The sequence below is a fragment of the Bombina bombina genome, chromosome 6 (assembly GCF_027579735.1).
Source record: "Bombina bombina isolate aBomBom1 chromosome 6, aBomBom1.pri, whole genome shotgun sequence".
NCBI classification, from domain to species: Eukaryota; Metazoa; Chordata; class Amphibia; order Anura; family Bombinatoridae; genus Bombina; species Bombina bombina.
Window position 1 is genome coordinate 711,344,673 of NC_069504.1, and position 19,625 is coordinate 711,364,297.

The window sequence follows — 19,625 nt, forward strand, 5'->3', positions numbered from 1 at the left end:
CAGTTAAAAGTATCATACTAATGGATAGAACTCTTTACTAATGAGGTACTGTAGTAATATTTTGTTAAACAACTAAAAAATAAGGTATCAATGTAAATCGTATAATAAATATATCCGAGGTATTCTGGTAATATAGTAGGGTATACATGCTCCTAATATGTCCATCATGATTTACTTTTATTTTTCGCCATGAATACTTTGTGATGTTTCTTTTTGCTTGTATATGACTTATGTTTGACCAATTACCTTAATAAAAAAATCTTTGATTTAAAATTAAAATTATGTTTTCTCTTGTAAGATGTATCGAGTCCACGGATTCATCCATACTTGTGGGATACCAATACCAAAGCTTTAGGACACTGATGAAGGGAGGGACAAGACAGGTACCTTAAACGGAAGGCACCACTGCTTGTAGAACCTGTCTCCCAAAAAGGTGTCACCACACTAACTTTACCCTTCCTAGCAGTTAAGCAGGCAAAGAGAATGACTGGGGGGGCGGAGCTAAGGGAGGAGCTATATAGACAGCTCTGCTGTGGGTGCTCTCTTTGCCACTTCCTGTTAGGAAGGAGAATATCCCACAAGTATGGATGAATCCGTGGACTCTATACATCTTACAAGAGAAATTAACATTTTTATTACCTTATCTCTTCTATAACACACTGGGAGTGTAATTTCTTCTACTGGCTGTGTTTGCACAGATTGGCCCTTTGAGGCAAAAACCTTCAGGATGGGAGGGATACCACAGGCTAAATAAACTATTTCAAACGCCAATACTTGTAAACTATAATACACTCCAGCAGGTAAAGTGGATCATTGGGAACAAATTAAAAGGGGAGAAATTTTTCGAGTAAACTGTCCCTTTAAGTATTCGGTAAATAAAAGCTGTGTAACAATAACCAGCAGAATAATCTACACTCACAGTTGGATGTAGGAAGGATTAGCAATAAAATGTAAACTTTCAGTTCTCTCTAAGTATTGGGCTTTGGTATACAGATGGATAAGAAAAAAATTTCTGTACAGGAAGTAATAAAATAATCTGATTTCCCTGTAAATTCAGATGGGTTGCGGTTTCAAAGAACCAAAACAGCAATTTAAAATACAAATAAACCTAATGAAGCAATTTTTTTTATACTCTGAAGAAGGCATAACAAGTAATTGAAAACACATTAAAGGAAAAAGAAAATTTATGCTTACCTGATAAATTTCTCTTTTTTGACATGTTGAGTCCACGGATCATCTTATTTACTAATGGGATATTCACCTCCTGGTCAGCAGGAGGAGGCAAAGAGCATCACAGCAGAGCTGTTAAATAGCTCCTCCCTTCCCTCCCACTCCAGTCATTTGACTGAAGTTAGGAAGAGAAAGGAAAAGCTAAAGTGCAGAGGTGTCTGAAGTTTACAATAACCCAGAACCTGTCAAAAATTACAGGGCGGGCCGTGGACTCATTGTGTCAAAAAAATAAATTTATCAGGTAAGCATAAATTTTCTTTTTTAAGACAAGATGAGTCCACAGATCATCTTAATTACTAATGGGATTCAATACCCAAGCTAGAGTACACAGATGATACGGGAGGGACAAGACAGGGAACCTAAACGGAAGACACCACTGCTTGAAGAACCCTTCTCCCAAAAGCGGCCTCAGCCAAGGCAAAAGTGTCAAATTTGTAGAACTTTGAAAAAGTGTGGAGAGGACCAAGTTGCAGCCTTGCAAATCTGTTCCACAGAAGCTTCATTTTGAAAGCCCATGAGGAAGCAACAGCCCCTGTGGAATGAGCCTCAACTCTCCTGGGAGGCTGCTGTCCAGCAGTCTCATATGCAAAATGTATGATACTCTTCAGCCAAAAAGAAAGTAGCCGTAGCTTTCTGTCCCTTGCGTTTTCTTGAGAAAACCACAAAGAAAAAGACTGACGACAGTCCTTAGTCGCCTGCAGGTAAAACTTTAAAGCATGGACCATGTCCAAATTGTGCAGAAGTCTTTCCTTCTGAGAAGGATTAGGACACAGGAAAAGAACAACAATCTCCTGATTAAATGTTCCGATCAGAAACAACCTTAGGAAGAAATCCTAATCTAGTAACTGGCAGAAAAATACCCGCTTAGATAATATTAAGCGTTCAATCTCCAAGCAGTAAGTTTCAGAAAAAACAGATTTGGGTGAAGGAGGGGCCCTTGAATTAGAATGTCCTTCCTCAACGGAAGTCTCCAAGGTGGCAGAGATGACACGTCCAGCAGATCTGCATACCAAATCCTGTGAGGCGAAGCCGGTTCTATGAGGATCACTGATGCCCTCTCGCGCTTGATTCGAGCAATGACCCGAGGAAGAAAAGCAAACGGAGGTAAAAGCTGGAAAACACTTCTGGATGGAGTTCCCACTCCCCCGGATGAAAGGGCTGCCTGCTCAGGAAATCCGCCTCCCAGTTGTTGACCCCTGGGATGTAGATCGCCGACCGGCAGCAAGAATGGGCCTCCGCCCACTGAATTATTTTTGATAACTCATTACTAAGGAACTCCTTGTTCCTCCCTGATCATTTATGTAAGTCACTGACGTTATCTTGTTCGACTGGAACCTGAGAAACTGGACCGAGGCTAACTGAAGCCAGGCGAACATTGTAGATCACTCTCAGCTCCAGAATGTTTATATGAAGAACAGACTCTGGCTGAGTCCAAACCCCCTGAGCCCTTAGGGAGCCCTAGACTGCCCCCCACCCTAGAAGGCTGGTGTCTGTTGTCACAATTACCCAAGATGGTCTGCGAAAGCAGGTTCCCTGGGAGAGATGATCCAGAGACAACCACCATTGAAGAGAATCCCTTGTCTCCTGCTCCAGTAGTATTCGAGGAGACAAATCTGTATAATCTACGATCCATTGCCTCAGCATGCTTAACCGCAGAGGTCTGAGATGGAACCAAGCAAACGGGATGATGTCCATTGCCGCCACCATCAGCCCGATTACCTCCATGCACTGAGTCACCGAAGGCCGAGGAGTGGACTGAATGACTAGACAAGTATGATAATTTCAGCTTTCCTGACATTGTCAGAAAAATCTTCATTGATATGGAATCTATTATGGTTCCTAAGAAAGTTACCCTTGTGCTTGGGACAAAGTAAATCTTTTCCAAATTTACCTTCCCCCCCGTGAGATCGCAGGAAGGATAACACCATGTCAGTGTGAATTCTTGCTTGCTGTAAGGATGGCACTTGGACTAGGATGTCGTCCAGATAGGGCGCCACTGCAATGCCCCGTAACCGAAGCACCGCCAACAGCGATCCCAGAGCCTTTGTGAAAACTCAGAGCTGTGGCAAGACCGAAATGAAGAGCCACGAACTGGAAGAGTTTGTCCAGAAAGGCAAAACCTTAGAACTTGAGACTATTCTTGTGAATGGCACATGAAGGTACGCGTCCTTTAAATCCACTGTTGTCAAATTGACCCTCTTGGATCAAGGGAAGAATGGAACGAATAGTTTCCATCTTGAAGGACAGTACACTAAGAAATTTGTTTAGACTCTTGAGATCTAAAAAGTGGTCTGAAGGTTCCCTCCTTTATTGGGAACCACAAACCGATTGGGATAAAAAAAAAAAAAAAAAAAAAAAAACCCTGTACCTGTATTGGAACTGGAACAATCACTCCCAGGTCTGAGAGGTCTACTATGCAGTGTAAGAACGCCTCTCCTTTTGTCTGATTCTGCAGATAATCTTGAAAGCAGAAACCTGCCTCTGGGAGGAAAACTTTTGATCTCAAACCCAAGCCTGAGCAAAGACGGAAAGTCTGCCCCCTACAGGACCCGATCCGGGATCGGGGACATGTCCTTCATGCTGTCTTTGATTCAACAGCAGGCTATTTTGAGATTATTATTTTTTTTGTTGTTGAAATTCTTTAAAATTTCAAAAAAGAGATTATTTCTGTCAAGCCAGTTCCCAACAAGGTCTTCCCCTTGTAAGGAATCACTAAAAGCTTAGACTTGGAGCATACATCCGTAGAACAAGGCTCTAACTATAAGGCTCTGTGAGCTGGAACAGAGAAACCTGAAACAAATGCTCCCAGTTTGATAACTTGAAGGGAAGAATTTGAAATAAAGGAATTAGCCTATTTGAAAGCTTTTATCCTATCCTGGATTTTATCCAGGGGAGTTTCGGACTTAGTAACATCAGACAACGCATCAAACCAATATGCCGTCGCACTAGTGACGGTAGCAAAGTACACAGCACTGTGTCGGCGTTGCCCAGGATAGTTGAAACCTCCTAAAGTAACAATTCCATCTAAGTCTGAGAATTCTCTCTCAGACAATGCCAAAGTATCTTTCTCCTTCAGAAACAAGGAGGAACCATTCGGAATAGCAACTATTGAATCAATTAATTTTCATTGAAAATAATTCCTCTAGTAATGTTTTCTACCTCGTGGGAAAAAACAGAATTTATGCTTACCTGATAAATGTCTCTCTTGTGATGTATTGAGTCCACGGATTCATCCATACTTGTGGGAATATTCTCCTTCCTAACAGGAAGTGGCAAAGAGAGCACCAGCAGCAGAGCTGTCTATATAGCTCCTCCCTTAGTTCCACCCCCCCATTCATTCGACCGAAGGCTAGGAAGAAAAAGGAGAAACTATAGGGTGCAGAGGTGACTGAAGTTTTTAAAATAAAAATATACTACCTGTCTTAGACAGGGTGGGCCGTGGACTCTATACATCACAAGAGAAAGAAATTTATCAGGTAAGCATAAATTCTGTTTTCTCTTGTAAGATGTATCGAGTCCACGGATTCATCCATACTTGTGGGATACCAATACCAAAGCTTTTGGACACGGATGAAGGGAGGGACAAGACAGGTACCCTAAACGGAAGGCACCACTGCTTGTAGAACCTTTCTCCCAAAAATAGCCTCCGAAGAAGCAAAAGTATCGAATTTGTAAAATTTGGAAAAAAGTATGAAGCGAAGACCAAGTCGACGCCTTACAAATCTGTTCAAAAGAAGCCTCATTTTTAAAAGCCCATGTGGAAGCCACTGCTCTAGTAGAATGAGCAGTAATTCTTTCAGAAGGCTGCTGGCCAGCAGTCTCATAAGCCAAACGGATGATGCTTTTCAGCCAAAAAGAAAGAGGTAGCCGTAGCCTTTTGACCTCTCCGCTTACCAGAGTAAACAACAAACAATGAAGATGTTTGACGGAAATCTTTAGTTGCTTGTAAGTAGAACTTTAAAGCACGAACCACATCAAGAATGTGCAACAGACTGAAGGAACAACAATTTCCTGATTGATATTCCTATTAGAAATAACCTTAGGAAGGAATCCAGGTTTGGTACGCAAAACTACCTTATCTGCATGGAAAACAAGGTAAGGTGAGTCACACTGTAAAGCAGATAACTCAGAAACTCTTCGAGGCGAAGAGATAGCTACTAAAAACAAAACTTTCCAAGATAGAAGCTTAATATCTATGGAATGCATAGGTTCATATGGAACCCCTTGAAGAACTTTAAGAACTAAGTTTAGGCTCCATGGCGGAGCAACAGTTTAAATACAGGCTTGATCCTGACTAAACGCCTGAACGTCTGGTACACCTGCCAGATGTTTGTGTAAAAGAATAGACAAAGCAGATATCTGTCCTTTTAAGGAACTAGCTGATAATCCCTTCTCCAATCCTTCTTGGAGAAAAGACAATATTCTAGGAATCCTAATCTTACTCCATGAGTAACCCTTGGATTCACACCAATAGATATTTGCGCCAAATCTTATGATAGATTTTCCTGGTGACAGGCTTTCTAGCTTGAATCAGGGTATCAATGACCGACTCAGAAACCACGCTTTGATAGAATCAGGCGTTCAATCTCCAAGCAGTCAGACGCAGAGAAATTAGATTTGGATGCTTGGATTAGAAGGTCCACGGTGGAACAGATAACATGTCCACTAGGTCTGCATACCAAGTCCTGCGTGGCCACGCAGGTGCTATCAGAATCACCGAAGCTCTCTCCTGCTTGATTCTGGCAACCAGACGTGGGAGGAGAGGAAACTGTGGAAATACATAGGACCTGGGTACTGCTAGAGCATCTATCAGTACCGCCTGGGGATCCCGGGACCTGGACCCGTAACGAGGAAGTTTGGCATTCTGATGGGACGCCATCAGATCCAATTCTGGTGTGCCCCATAGCTGAGTCAGCTGGGCAAATACCTCCGGATGGAGTTCCCACTCCCCCGGATGAAAAGTCTGACGACTTAGGAAATCCGCCTCCCAGTTCTCTACCCCTGGGATATGGATTGCTGAGAGATGGCAAGAATGATCATCCGCCCATCGGATTATTTTGGATACCTCCATCGTCGCTAGAGAACTCCTTGTTCCTCCTTGATGATTGATATAAACTACAGTCGTGATGTTGTCCGACTGAAATCTGATGAATTTGGCCGCAGCTAGCCGAGGCCACGCCCGAAGCACATTGAATATCGCTCTCAGTTCTAGAATGTTTATCGGGAGGAGAGAGTTTCCTCCCGAAACCATAAGCCCTGTGCTTTCAGGGAGTTCCAGACTGCACCCCAGCCTAGCAGGCTGGCATCTGTCGTTACTATGAGCCACTCTGGCCTGCGGAAACACATTCCCTGAGACAGGTGGTCCTGAGACAACCACCAGAGAAGAGAATCTCTGGTCTCCTGGTCCAGATGCAGTTGAGGAGATAAATCTGCATAATCCCCATTCCACTGTTTGAGCATGCATAGTTGCAGTGGTCTGTGGTGTAAGCAGGCAAAAGGAACTATGTCCATTGCCACTACCATGAGTCCGATTACCTCCATACACTGAGCCACTGATGGCCGAGGAATGGAATGAAGAGCTCGGCAAGTGGCTAAGAGTTTTGATTTTCTGACCTCCGTCAGAAATATTTTCATTTCTACCAAATCTATCAGGGAGTCCCTAGAAAGGAAACTCTTGTGAGAGGGAAGATAGAACTCTTTTATGTTCACCTTCCACCCGTGAGATCTCAGAAAAGCCAACACAATGTCCGTGTGAGACTTGGCTAGCTGGAAAGTCTATGCCTGAATTAAGATGTCGTCTAGATAAGGCGCCACTGCTATGCCCCGCTGTCTTGAACCGCCAAAAGGGACACTAGCACCTTTGTGAAACTTATGGGAGCCGTGGCCAACCCGAAGGGAAGGGCCACGAACTGGTAATGCCTGTCCAGAAAGGCGAATCAGAGGAATTGATGATCTCTGTGAATAGGGATGTGTAGATACGCATCCTTTAAGTCCACGGTAGTCATATATTGACCCTCCTGGATCAACGGTAGAATAGTCTGAATAGTCTCCATCTTGAACGATGGTACTCTGAGGAATTTGTTTAGAAATTTGAGATCCAAGATCGGTCTGAAAGTTCCCTCTTTTTTGGGAACCACAAACAGGTTTGAGTAAAACCCTAGCACTTGTTCCGCTTTTTGAACTGGGCGGATCACTCCCATAGTATGTAGGTCTTTTACACAGCGTAAGAACGCCTCTCTCTTTGTCTGGTTTGCAGACAATTGAGAAATGTGAAATCTCCCCCTGGGGGGGTGGGGGGGGTATAGTCTGAAGTCCAGAAGACATCCCTGGGACACAATCTCTAAAGCCCAGGGATCGTGAACATCTCTTGCCCAAGCCTGAGCGAAGAGAGTCTGCCCCCTACTAGAACCGGTCCCGGGTCGGGGGCTACCCCTTCATGCTGTCTTAGAGGCAGCTGCAGGCTTCTTGGCCTGTTTACCCTTGTTCTAATATTTAAAAAGCAGGATGGAGCGAGTGCACCTTTGAAACTAATTAGATATTAGTGAGCAAAATAATTTTTGAGTGGTTCAAAATTATGCTCTACAACCCTTCTAAGTGATAACAATTCCTCCAAATTGTTATCGATGTAAAAGTTAGAACGGACAGGTGAAGGGGAGCTAGGTTTCAGTTAATTAAAAAATAATTGAAAAAAAATAGCAAAGTGCTTTTAATCGTGTTGCAGCGTGGTTGGTGAACAGATATCAAAAACATAAAATTTATATGTGTTAACTAGTTTGTGTGATAAGATGATAAGATTGTGGAAATCAATATAAATAATAAAAAGAAAACTGAGGTATTGTACAAAATGTGACAATTTTTATATTGAAAAAATGTAGCGAATACAAGTTGTAACAAATACAAGTAGGATAGGATCAAATACAATATGGTTTATATTTATAAATTATAATACAATATGGTATATATTTAAAAAGAGGCAGATTAAAAAGAGGCAGATTAAAAAGAGGCAGATTAAAAAGAGGCAGATTAAAAAGAGGCAGATTAAAAAGAGGCAGATTAAAAAGAGGCAGATTAAAAAGACATTAAATACATATTTGCACAATATATATGTTGTATGTGTATCGCACTGCAGTGGATAAAAAAAGGTCTAGTAAAATTATATAAAACAACCCAAGATAGGGTAGTTTTGATAAGAGCGGTTGATTGTTAAAAAAGTGCCTTGTAACACCTTTAAAAAGTACCTTAGAAAGTAGTGGTTTTCAAAACTACTTAGTTGTTTAGTGGGATCCGTTGGAAGACAATCATATGGATAAGCTATTAGTAATAGCTAAAAGAGAACTTTTGTGGATGGCGGTTGTCTCAATACTATTTATCAGTATGGACTCCGGTCTGATAGCAGGTATCTGGTTCCCAATGGAGAAAAGTTTTCTTTGTTTAGGGTCCTGTGGAATTTCCTGGAAATTGCGGTGTCCCAATACTCTGTCAGTATGGACTTATGTTCGCAAGTGAAGGAGAAATTTGTTGGAAATTGCGGTGTCCCAATACTCTCTGTCAGTATGGACTTTTGGATCCTTAGCTGAACCAGTGTGTAGCAGCAGTTGGATTTCTTGGGATCCGTTTGGCGGCAAAAAAGAGTTCAAAGTTTAGAGTACCGGCTTTTTTTCAAAATGACCGGCTTTTTCAAAAGAAACGGCTTTTTCCAAATAACCGGCTTTTTCAAATTGTAGGGCATTTATAAAGGGCAGTATAGATTGCTATTGGATCCAATAGCAATCTATACTGCCCTTTATAAATGCCCTACAGAGTGTTCACAGGCATCTTGATAAAGGCTACGGCCGAAACGCGTAGAGCTGCCTACACTCTGAAACACTGCATTATAGTGCACAAGGACCGACTAATACCTAACCTCAACTCAGTATCTAAAGATATATAGCCGGGCAATTTGAAAAAGCCGGTTATTTGGAAAAAGCCGTTTCTTTTGAAAAAGCCGGTCATTTTGAAAAAAAGCCGGTACTCTAAACTTTGAACTCTTTTTTTGCCGCCAAACAGATCCCAAGAAATCCAACTGCTGCTACACACTGGTTCAGCTAAGGATCCAAAAGTCCATACTGACAGAGTTTTGGGACACCGCAATTTCCAACAAATTTCTCCTTCACTTGCGAACATAAGTCCATACTGACAGAGTATTGGGACACCGCAATTTCCAGGAAATTCCACAGGACCCTAAACAAAGAAAACTTTTCTCCATTGGGAACCAGATACCTGCTATCAGACCGGAGTCCATACTGATAAATAGTATTGAGACAACCGCCATCCACAAAAGTTCTCTTTTAGCTATTACTAATAGCTTATCCATATGATTGTCTTCCAATGGATCCCACTAAACAACTAAGTAGTTTTGAAAACCACTACTTTCTAAGGTACTTTTTAAAGGTGTTACAAGGCACTTTTTTAACAATCAACCGCTCTTATCAAAACTACCCTATCTTGGGTTGTTTTATATAATTTTACTAGACCTTTTTTTATCCATTTTTATCCACTGCAGTGCGATACACATACAACATATATATTGTGCAAATATGTATTTAATGTCTTTTTAATCTGCCTATTTTTAAATATATACCATATTTTATTATAATTTATAAATATAAACCATATTGTATTTGATCCTATCCTACTTTTATTTGTTACAACTTGTATTCGCTACATTTTTTCAATATAAAAATTGTCACATTTTGTACAATACCTCAGTTTTCTTTTTCTTTTTATTATTTATATTGATTTCCACAATCTTATCTTATCACACAAACTAGTTAAATTTTATGTTTTTGATATCTGTTCACCAACCACGCTGCAACACGATTAAAAGCACTTTGCTATTTTTTTTCAATTATTTTTTAATTAACTGAAACCTAGCTCCCCTTCACCTGTCCGTTCTAACCTCTACCCTTGTTCTAAGCCTGGTTAGGTCTCCAGACTGACTTGGATTGGGCAAAATTCCCCTCTTGCTTTGCAGCAGGGGAAGCTGAAGCAGGACCACCCTTGAAGTTCCGAAAGGAACGAAAATTATTTTGTTTGGTCCTCATTTTATTTGTTTTATCCTGAGGGAGGGTATGGCCTTTCCCTCCAGTGATGTCTGAAATAATCTCTTTCAGTTCAGGCCCGAATAGGGTCTTTCCTTTGAAAGGAATGTTAAAAAGTTTAGACTTTGATGACACATCAGCAGACCAGGACTTAAGCCATAACGCCCTGCGTGCTAAAATGGCAAAACTTGAATTCTTTGCCGCTAATTTAGCCAGTTGGAAAGCGGCATCTGTAATGAAAGAATTAGCCAACTTAAGGGCCTTAATTCTATCCATAATATCCTCTAATGGAGTCTCCATCTGAAGAGCCTATTCTAGAGCCTTGTACCAGAAAGCAGCTGCAGTAGTTACAGGAACAATGCACGCAATAGGTTGGAGAAGAAAACCTTGAACAAAAATTTTCTTCAGGAGACCCTCTAATTTTTTATCCATAGGATCTTTGAAAGCACAACTCTCTTCGATAGGTATAGTTGTACGCTTAGAGAGAGTAGCACCCTCCACCTTAGGAACCGTCTGCCACGAGTCCCGCATGGTGTCAGATATGGGAAACGGAATACCTGGTCTATCCCACTCCTTAGTAACAATATTCACAATCCTCTTAGGGACTGGAAAAACATCAGTGTAAACAGGAACCTCTAAGTATTTGTCCATTTTACACAATTTCTCTGGAACCACTATAGGGTCAAAATAATCTAGAGTCGCTAATACCTCCCTGAGCAATAAGCGGAGGTGTTCAAGCTTAAATTTAAAGGCCGTCATATCAGAATCTGTCTGAGGGAGCGTCTTTCCTGAATCAGAAATTTCTCCCTCATATAACAAATCACTTATCCCTACTTCAGAACATTGTGAGGGTATATCGGATACGGCTACTAAAGCGTCAGATGTCAGCTGTCACGCTTTCCTTTTAAGCCAGGCAGTTTAGATAAAACCTCTGTGAGGGTTGTATTCTTAACTGTGGCCATGTCTTGTAAAGTAAATGAATTTGACGCACTAGAGGTACTTGGCGTCACTTGTGCGGGCGTTACTGGTTGTGACACTAGAGGAGAGCTAGATGGCAAACCCTCATTTCCTTCTGTCCGAGAATCATCTATTGCTATATTTTTAAGTGCTAAAATATGCTCTTTATAATTTATAGACATATCAGTGCAAGCGGGACACATTGTAAGAGGGGGTTCCACAATGGCTTCTAAAACACATTGAACAAGGATTTTCCTTGATGTCAGACATGTTAAACAGGCTAGTAATGAAACAAGCAAGCTCGGAAAACACTTTAATCAAAGCAAATAATACTTAGAAAAAAAACGGTAATAATAAACTGCAAAACAGTGTAAAAATGCAGTAAACTTTACAAAATTTTTTCAGTAGCATCATAAAGCTTTAGTAAGATTGCACAGCTAGACAAAAACGATTAACCCCTTAATGTAAAAACCGGATTGACAAAACGTCAAAAACACATTCAGCACCTTGCCACAGCTCTGCTGTGGCGCCTACCTGCCCTTTAGGAAAGATTTGTGGGGAAAAAAAACTTCTTTAAGCCCTCAAACACAGCACGACCCTCTGGAGAAGCAGCTGGATGTCTGAGTAAAAGAAAGTGCGCAACTGAGGCGTGAAAATAGGCCCCTCCCACCTCACTCGATGTTATGGGGCCTAAAAGAAACACACCAGAGTGTTTCCAAACTAGCCATGTGGGTTGATAACCCTTAAATAAGCCACAATGACCCCTTAAAGTCCCTCAAAAAACGTTATGTTTGCAATAAAAAAAACGTTTTCCTAACAGTGTCACCAGTAACCAATGAGCCCTTTATGCAAGCTGGGATTCCTACCAAGTGTCTGAATACAGCTTACCCTTCCCTCATGAGCATATTGCCAGCCTTTTTCTAGAATTATCACAGTCTGTCTAGAAAAAAATAGACTGAACATACCTCGATGCAGCTTAGCATGCAAACCGTTCCCCCAACTGAAGTTTTCCTGTACTCTTCAGCCCTTGTGAGAACAGCAGTGGATCTTAGTTACAAAGTGCTAAGATCATCACCCTCCTTGCAGAAATCTTCATCCCTTTTCTGCCAGAGAGTAAATATTACACACCGGTACCATTTAAAATAAACTTTTGCTTGAGAAAATAAAAACTAACATTTTTTGTCACCACACTCACTTTACCCTTCCTAGCAGTTAAGCAGGCAAAGAGAATGACTGGGGGGGTGGAGCTATATAGACAGCTCTGCTGTGGTTGCTCTTTGCCACTTCCTGTTAGGAAGGAGAATATTCCCACAAGTATGGATGAATCCGTGGACTCGATACATCTTACAAGAGAAACATAATGCATCATAACTCAGAGTGGAGTGTGAAAGGAAGCTCAGGGCACTGCATGTGGGCCATAAAATTTTGTGGGACACTATAGGAGAAATTTGTGGCATAACTTGACCATTGTCAACAGACTCCTACAATCGCCTTAGAGGTTCAGAAAAAAAAAATATATATATATATATATATATATATATATATATATATATATATATATATATATATATATATATATATATATATTTTTTTTTTTTAAATTGACACATAAAAAAACGTTACTGTCTTTAAATCTTAAAAATAACTTTTTTTGAGTGCTTTTGTTCCATCCTAAGTCACAAAGGATGAATTAAATATACAGCTGAAATTCTTTTAATAAAATTAACAGATAAAAAAACATTACTGTCTCTTTAAATTTTAAACTAATTTTATTTTTGTGTGCAGAAATGAGATAGATTAGCACGCAAGTATCGTAGCACCTACGTACACCTCAGATAAACCTTGCTGAGATGATCCATCAGCACTCCATACTTAAAATCAATAAACCTCATGCAACACTTAGAACTTCATGATCCTAAAAACATAACTTAGTTCCCAAGCAGATCCGGAGCGCAATCCGGACCCACCTAATGAAAGCACAAAGTATTGTGCTAGAAAAGAATAACCTCTCTACCATTTGATGAACGGAAGGAATGAAGAGAGTTCAGCCTAAGTCGGCCTCAACATAACTCCTCCCCTCGTGGGCGTGATAAGTCAATCCCTTAGTGTCTAGAGATTGAAAATTGCACCCCTTCAAAACGGCGCCAAACAGAACCCCACCCGTCGTGGGCGTTACCACAAACCTCTCCTGGTCGCCATTATGTTTAGAAATAGTACACCGGGAGATCTGAACCCTTTATTTTAAGCCTGGGAGCAAAGTGTAATACCGTATATTAGGTAGTACACCAAACAATTACCCTTCCTGAGTCCTCATATTCAGCTCGGTCCAAGTGATTAAAAACATTAACAGTGTAATGTCAAGTTCACTGCGTGATTGTGTCTATACAAGCCCCCAGAGAAGCCACCTTCTAATCTCCTCAGCCCCAGTGCCTGATAAAATGCTGTCACAGGATCCTCCCTTTATATATATATGTAGGAGTTTATGACCCAGAAAAGTGCTACACTTCCAGTCCTGAATCTCTACCTCTTTCAGACCCAGAATAAAAAAGCCAGCACTTACCTTTAAAATCTGCCCGACAGCAGGGAAGCTCAGCAGGTTTAAGAGGTCCTATCCCTCTTGTAGTCCTGTGGATAAAGATAAAGCCTGAGTCACCTTACTTAGGCTATCAGGATTAGGGCAGCATCAATATATGGGAGGCGCAGTGAGAATTATGTCCCACAAGTTCCCATTGCTTTAAAGCCACCATTGCTCTACTGAAGAGACTGATTTGGACTACGGCTACACCCTAGAACAAAGCAGCACAATCTTGCACTACTTTAAAAATAATAAACTCTTGATTGAAGAATTTTTCTAACACCTCACTTTACCTCTTCCTATCACTAACGTAGGCAAAGAGAATGACTGGAGTGTGAGGGAAGGGATGAGCTATTTAAAAGCTCTGTTGTGGTGCTCTTTGCCTCCTCCTGCTGACCAGGAGGTGAATATCCCATTAGTAATTAAGATGATCTGTGGACTCATCGTGTCTTAAAAAAGAAAAAACTGTTTTACAGTACACGGTCAGCTTCAATTAAAAGGTCTGTGTGGTGGGTTCATTGATTTATCATTACAACCACTGACATCGCTACAAGCTGAATTAAAAAAAAATGAGAATATACATAAACCGAGCAAGAAATTGTTATTTGCTTTGCAAACAAATAATATCCTCTGTTGCTGCCATTGATTTATTTCCTATACCTGAAGAACAATTTCGATTTCTTAAAAGATAATGGAGCTGCACTTCTGCAGTAATATATGTTACATAAGTCTATTACATGGTTTCCTGGCCATATTGACACACATCTAAGTACTAATCAAAATAGACTAGAGTTATGTTAAACTGTGCAAGTGAATCAAATATCTTTGATAGGAAAAAAAAGCAATAGGAACAACTATATTTGAAGAAGCCTATGTAGCTATCTATTAAACTACACAAGAATCAAACTGTATTAGGATGTTAGTAAAGTTAGACTGCACTAGATGTCACAATGATTTTGAATACAAATGATCAAATTGCAACAAAAGCTTCCTTGCTGTGTACCAGTAGGGTTGAATTATGTGCAAATCCAACCAGTGGACAAGAGGTCTGACATTTAAAAATAAATAAAATAAAAAGAAATTGAGAACCTTCTCTGGTAACTGAGCCTCCACTTCCTTTTTAAGTCTTCTAAGGAGGAAGGGGCGCAAGACTTTGTGAAGACGTCGAATAATTAGGATAGTTTCTTCCTCATTCAAATCAACCTACAAAAAGGAGCATAGCTGTTAAACTCAGAAATAATAAAAAAAAAAAAAAAGGCAAAATTTATCTTAGAACTCTTCACTCAAACTTTTATAACTAGGCCACACTAAAGATAAATGCAAACAGACATGAAACAATTTTTTTTCTTTCAAGATTTAGAAAGGGCATGCAGTTTTAAACAACTTTCCAATTTACTTTTATTATATAATTTGAGTCATTTTCTGGATATCCTTTGTTAAAAGCATATCTAAACAGGCTCAATAGCTGCTGATTGGTGGCTGCACAGAGGCCTTGTGTGATTGGCTCACCCCTATGCAATGTTATTTCTTCAAAATAGGATTGTACAAGAATGAAGCAAAATAGAAGGAAACAGTTATGTCGTTTAAAACTATTCTCCATCTGAATCACAAAAGAAAAAAATTTGGGTTTCATGTCTAACATGTTATGAATGTGTAAAAACTAGATTACTGCTATGCTACATTGGTTCTACTATCCCCCACATAAGAGGTTGCGTACACATTCTTGCAGTTCTAATTAATTAAAGGGACACTAAACCCAAATTTTCTCTTTCATGATTCAGAGCATACAATTTTAAGCAACTTTCAAATTTACTCTTATCAGTTTTTCTTCATTCTCTTTGTATCTATTTGAAAAGCAGGAATGTAAGTTTAGCAGCCGGCCCATTTTTGATTCAGGACCCTAGATAGCGCATGCGGATTGGTAGCTACATTTAGCCACCAATCAGCAAGCACTATCCAGGTGCTGAACCAAAGATGGGCGGTTGTAAGCTTACATTCCTGCTTTTTCAAATAAAGATAACAAGAGAACAGAGAAAATGTTATAATTTGAGTAAATTAGAAAGTTGCTTACCATTGCATGCTGTATGTGAATCGTGACAAAAAAAACACAACATAATTTATGCAAGAACGTGCCTGATAAATTCATTTCTTTCTTATTGGCAAGAGTCCATGAGCTAGTGAGGTATGGGATATACAATCCTACCAGGAGGGGCAAAGTTTCCCAAACCTCAAAATGCCTTTAAATACACCCCTCACCACACCCACAATTCATTTTAACAAATAGCCAAGTAGTGGGGTGATAAAATAAGGAGTAAAAAAGCATACAAAAAGAGGAACTGGAAAAATAATTGAGCTTTTATACAAAAATCATACCCCCATAAAAAGGGTGGGCCTCATGGACTCTTGCCAATATGAAAGAAATGAATTGATCAGGTAAGTTCTTACATAAATTATGTTTTCTTTGATGTAATTGGCAAGAGTCCATGAGCTGGTGACGTATGGGATAGAAATACCCAAGATGTGGAAGACCACAGAAGAGTCACTAGAGGGAGGGATAAAATAACAGCTGTTTTCGCTGAGAAAATTAAATCCAAACAAAATAATAATTCTCTTAACCCTTTCGTGACAGGGTTAAAGGGATACTAACCCCACATTTTTTCTCTCATGATTCAGATAGAGCATGCAATTTTAAGCAACTTTCTAATTTACGCCTATTATCAATTTTTCTTTGTTCTCATGCTATCTTGATTTGAAAAAGCAGTAATAAAAAGGTTAGGAGCCGGCCTATTTTTAGTTCAGCACCTTGGTAGAGCTTGCTGATTGGTTTGCTACATTTAGCCACAAATCAGCAAGTGCTATCCAGGTGCTGAACAAAAAATGGTCCGGCTCTAAAGCTTACAATACTGCTTTTTCAAATCAAGATAGCATGAAAACAAAGAAAAATTAATAGGAGTAAATTAGAAAGGTGCCTAAAATCTCATGCTCTATCTGAATCATGAAAGAAAAAAAATTAGGTTTAGAGTCCCTTGAAAGTGTCTACATCGGAACAACTGTTCCTATGTAGAAAAATTGAAACCACGCGATCATGCACACTATCGCAAGATTTCAATTACTGGATCGCGTCTGGGGGGCATCCCTACAACCCTAGGAATGCACCCCAGACAGCAATCAAATCCTGGAAGCACAGAAGGCTTCAGGACAGCCGTTGGCTATGACGTTCTATTCCGTCATAACGGCTCTAAAGCCCAGTGTAATTATGACGGAATAGAACAGCATAACGGCATTAAAATGTTAATTTCAAGAAAAAAACCTTGGATCATAAGCAGAAGAATCAGACAGCTGCCTGAAGAACTTTTCTACCAAAGCCTGCTTCTGAAGAAGCAAATACATAAAAATAGTAAAATTTAGAAAATCTATGCAAAGAAGACCAAGTTGCTGATTTGCAAATCTGATCAACTGAAGTTTCATTCTTATAAGCCCAAGAAGTTGCGACTGATCTAGTAGAATAAGCTGTAATTCTGAGGCGGAGACTGTCCCGCCTCCAAATAAGCCTTGTGAATCAAAAGCTTTAACCAAGATGCCAAAGAAGTGGCAGAGGCTTTCTGATCTTTCCTGGAACCAGAAAACACAACAAATAGACTTCTGAAATCCTTAGTAGCTTTGATATAGTATTTCAAAGCTCTTTCAACATCTAAAGAATGTAAAGATCTTTCAAGAGTATTCTTAAACAAAGTCTGCAAACAGCTTTATCCTGATGGAAAATCAGAAAAGGAGACTCACAAGAGAGCAGACAATTCAGAAACTCTTCTAGCAGAAGAGATAGCCAAAAGAAACAACACTTTCCAAGAAAGTAGTTTAATATCCAAAGAATGCCTGCAAAGCCTTTAAAACCAAATTAAGACTCCAAGGAGGAGAGATTGATTTAATAACAGGCTTGATACGAACCAAAGCCTGAACAAAACAGTGAATATCACGAAGTTTAGCAATCTTTCTATGAAATAAAACGAGCAGAGATTTGTCCCTTCAAAGTACTTACAAACCTTTATCCAAACCATCCTGAAGAAACTGTAAAATTCTAGGAATTCTAAAAGAATGCCAAGAGATTTTATGAGAACACCATGAAATATAGGCTTTCCAAACCCGATAATAAATCTTCCTTGAAACAGACTTACAAGCCTGAAGCATAGTATTAATCACAGAGTCAGAGAAACCTCTATGACTAAGCGTTCATATTCCATACCTTCAAATATAGTGATTTGAGATCCTGATGGAAAAACGGCCCTTGAGACAGAAGGTCTGGTCTTAAAGGAAGCGGCCAAGTTTGGCAACTTGACATCCGGACAAGGTCCGCAAACCAAAATCTGTGAGGCCATGCTGGTGCTATCAGAAACACATGCGATTGTTCCATTATGATCTTGGAGATCACCCATGGAAGAAGAACTAGAGGCGAAAAGATGTAAGCAGGGTGATATGGCCAAGGAACTGCTAACGAATCTACCAACTCTGCCTGAGGATCCCTGGACCTGGAAGAGATACCTGGGAAGTTTGTTTAGATGGGAAGCCATGAGATCTATTTCTGGAAGACACCACATCTGTAACATCTGACAAAATATATCTGGATGGAGAGACCACTCCCATGGATGTAAAGTCTGACGGCTGAGATAATCTGCTTCCCAATTGTCTACACCCGGGATATGTATTGCAGAAATTAGACAGGAGTTTAATTCTGCCCAAGAAAGTATTCGAGATACTTCATCGCTAAGGGACTGAGTCCCACCCTGATGATTGACATATGCCACAGTTGTGATATGGTCTGTCTGAAAACTAATGAATGATTCTCTTTAGTAGAGGCCAAGCCTGAAGAGCCCTGAAAATAGCACAGAGTTATAAAATATTGATTGGTAACCTCGCCTCGAGGATTCCAGACCCCCAGACAGCTCCCCAAACTGAGAGACATGCATCTGTTGAAATCAAAGTCCAGGAAGGACGAACAAGGGATGTCCCTTGAACAATAAGGTCATGGTTTAACCTCCAAGTCATAGAGAGTTGAGTGTTGGGATTTAAGAATATCAATTGTGATATCTAAGTATAATCCCTGCACCATTGATTCAGCATGCAAAGCTGCAGAGGTCTCATATGAAAACGAGCAAAGGGGATCGCGTCCAATGATGCAGTCATGAGACCTAAAACTTCCATGCACATAGCCACTGAAGGGAATGATCGAGACTGAAGGGAATGATCAAGACTGAAGGTTTCGACAGGTAGAAACCAATTTAATTTGTCTCTTGTCTGTTAAGGACAGAGTCATGGACACTGAATCTATCTGGAAACCTAAAAAAGGTAACCCTTGTCCGAGGAATCAAGAAACTCTTTGAAAAATTGATCCTCCAACCATGTCTTTGAAGAAACACCACAAGTTGATCCGTGTGAGATTCTGCTAAATGAAAAAAATGAGCCAGTACCAAGATATTGTCTAAAAAAAAATAAGGAAACACTGCAATACCCTGCTCCCTGATTACAGATAGAAGGGCACCTAGAACCTTGGAAGAGATTCTTGGAGCTATCGCTAGGCCAAATGGAAGAGCGACAAATTTGTAATGCTTGTCTAGAAAAGAGAATCTCAGAAACCGATAGTGGTCTGGATGAATCGGAATGTGAAGATATGCATCCTTTAAGTCTATGTGGACATAACCTTGGTGAATAAAAGGAAGAATAGTCCTTATATAGTCACCATCTTGAAAGTTGGGACCCTTACAAAGTGATTAAAAAGTTTCAGATCTAGA

The 19,625-nt window shown here is 40.1% G+C and overlaps 1 protein-coding gene across 1 annotated transcript in view; it reads right to left on the reverse strand.

The window, feature by feature from the left end:
- Nucleotides 1–19,625, reverse strand: part of SMARCA4 (SWI/SNF related, matrix associated, actin dependent regulator of chromatin, subfamily a, member 4) — a 293,213-nt gene that overhangs the window by 215,390 nt on the left and 58,198 nt on the right. Inside the window, 1 exon segment of the mRNA XM_053719399.1 lies at nt 14,932–15,045. Within this exon segment, the coding sequence (XP_053575374.1) occupies nt 14,932–15,045 (114 nt within the window).